Source organism: Echinococcus granulosus (assembly GCF_000524195.1).
Source record: "Echinococcus granulosus chromosome Unknown EG_S00063, whole genome shotgun sequence".
NCBI classification, from domain to species: Eukaryota; Metazoa; Platyhelminthes; class Cestoda; order Cyclophyllidea; family Taeniidae; genus Echinococcus; species Echinococcus granulosus.
The window spans coordinates 447,995-449,819 of NW_020170443.1; the positions used below are offsets into that span (position 1 = coordinate 447,995).

General features: G+C 46.4%; 1 protein-coding gene across 1 annotated transcript; it reads left to right on the top strand. All coding sequences in view use genetic code 11, as the record gives it.

The window, feature by feature from the left end:
* Positions 1 to 183: 183 nt before the first annotated feature.
* EGR_06803 (hypothetical protein) lies at positions 184 to 727 on the top strand (the record flags this gene model as incomplete). Its single annotated transcript, XM_024496052.1, has 2 exons — positions 184 to 225; positions 476 to 727. 2 exons carry the CDS (start codon positions 184 to 186, stop codon positions 725 to 727), a joined length of 294 nt encoding a protein of 97 aa, XP_024349592.1.
* Between the last annotated feature and the right edge of the window lie 1,098 nt (positions 728 to 1,825).

Consider the following 1,825-nt stretch of genomic DNA (forward strand, 5'->3'; position numbering starts at 1 on the left):
CATTACATTATTATAAGTTGGAACAATGGCAGATCCAACGCTTCCACGATCGCTTTTTGCCCGTTTCTCATAGTCGAGGCTACATTTGGACCTTCGATTCCACTACACCAACGATGGCGAACATCCTACTGTCCAGTCTAATCACGGAAGTATTCTACTTAACAGAAGTGCGATTCATTTGAGATGTCATTCTTCACGCCAACTTGCAAACACCACTTTTGTCAAGTACGTCGCGGCATGCCGAGACGAGGTGATGTCACCTGGACAAATGGGGAGGATATGGCCAATGCGAATGGGACAGCATCTCGAGCCCTCAAACAGAGTGGTTGACAAAAATGGTTGAGGAGAGCTGACTGTTTCTCAGCACGGCAACCCTTACCACGATCACAATAACGGCCTCTTTTTCCTGAAACACTGAGATACCACACCTTGACAAAACTTCCTCTTCTCGGCCATCCCTTTCATTCTTTGCCAGTGTCTTCTTGTTGGTGAGCTCCAACACTGGCGAAATTCCAACCAAACCACTCCAGGGACAATGACCTCGACAACATCGTCTTTACTCTTCCATGGGTGTGAGCAAGCTGTGGCTACGAAGTGCCTCTCCACACGTCGGCTGTTGGCTCGACGACGGACACACCGGATGCTTCATTCTCCCTTATTTATAGCACTTCGATCGCCCTTGACATCATGGCGATCATTTGCCCACATTGAGTTTGTCCATCAGTAGGTGTTGCTAATCAATCAGAGAAGGTGAACAAGGTCCCGAATTTCGAGACCTTCCAAACTGCTCGAAACGTGGACACCAGGAAATGAGACTTCTGGCAACACGAGATAGGAAGGTTATCTGAAGTTTGCGAGCATTCCTACCAAATTCAATGCTCTGCAATTAAAGGCTCTCTAATCTTTGTGAGATTGTACAGATGGGCTTTGAAAGGACGTGGAGGAAAGCTCTACGACGCTCACGTCGCCCAGTCATTTTCTATAGGAAGAGGAAGCATTTGGACTCAAGTAGTAGAAACAGGTTTTGAATTACCTTTCCCCATTGCTTGCCTAGATATCACAGTATTTTAAGTTGGAACAATGGCAGATCCAACGCTTCCACAATCGCTTTTCACACACTTCTCATTGTCGAGGCAACATGTGGACATTCGATTCCACTGCACCAATGATAGCGAACAGCCAAAGCCTTAGTCCAACCACACACGTATTCTGCATAGCAATAACTGGGATACATTTGACATTTCCTTCTTCACGTCACCTTGCACACACCACTCTTGTCAAGTACTTCGCGGCACGCCAAGACGAGGTGATGTCACCTGGACAAATGAGGTGGATATGGAGAATGGGTGTGGGACTGCATCTCCGATCTGTTGACAACAATACATGAGGAAATCCAGCTATAGCATGGCATGACAACCCTCATCCCGCCTACAATAACGGTTTCTTTTGCCTGATACACTGAGATACGATCTCTTGGATTTTTACCCTGTTTTGCGTTTAAGCTTGAATCCTGTCGGATTTTTACAACCACACTGAACAGGACACACTGACATCAACACGGTCGTCTTTATTCGTTGACGCTTGTGAAGGAGGCACAACCTACACTTCACCACGTGGACTACACTGTCTAGATGATGGCGACACCGGATGGTTCAGTCACAGTGGTTATTGGCCAGCATTAAGTTTGTCCGTCCGTGGGTGGTTTTGGCCAGGCAGAGAAAGTAAACAAGAGCGCGAGTTTTGAGGCCTTGCAAATTGATCAAGAAGTGGACACTAGCAAAGGAGACTTGTTGAAAATCAAAATGAAATGTTTTTTTGAAGTTTG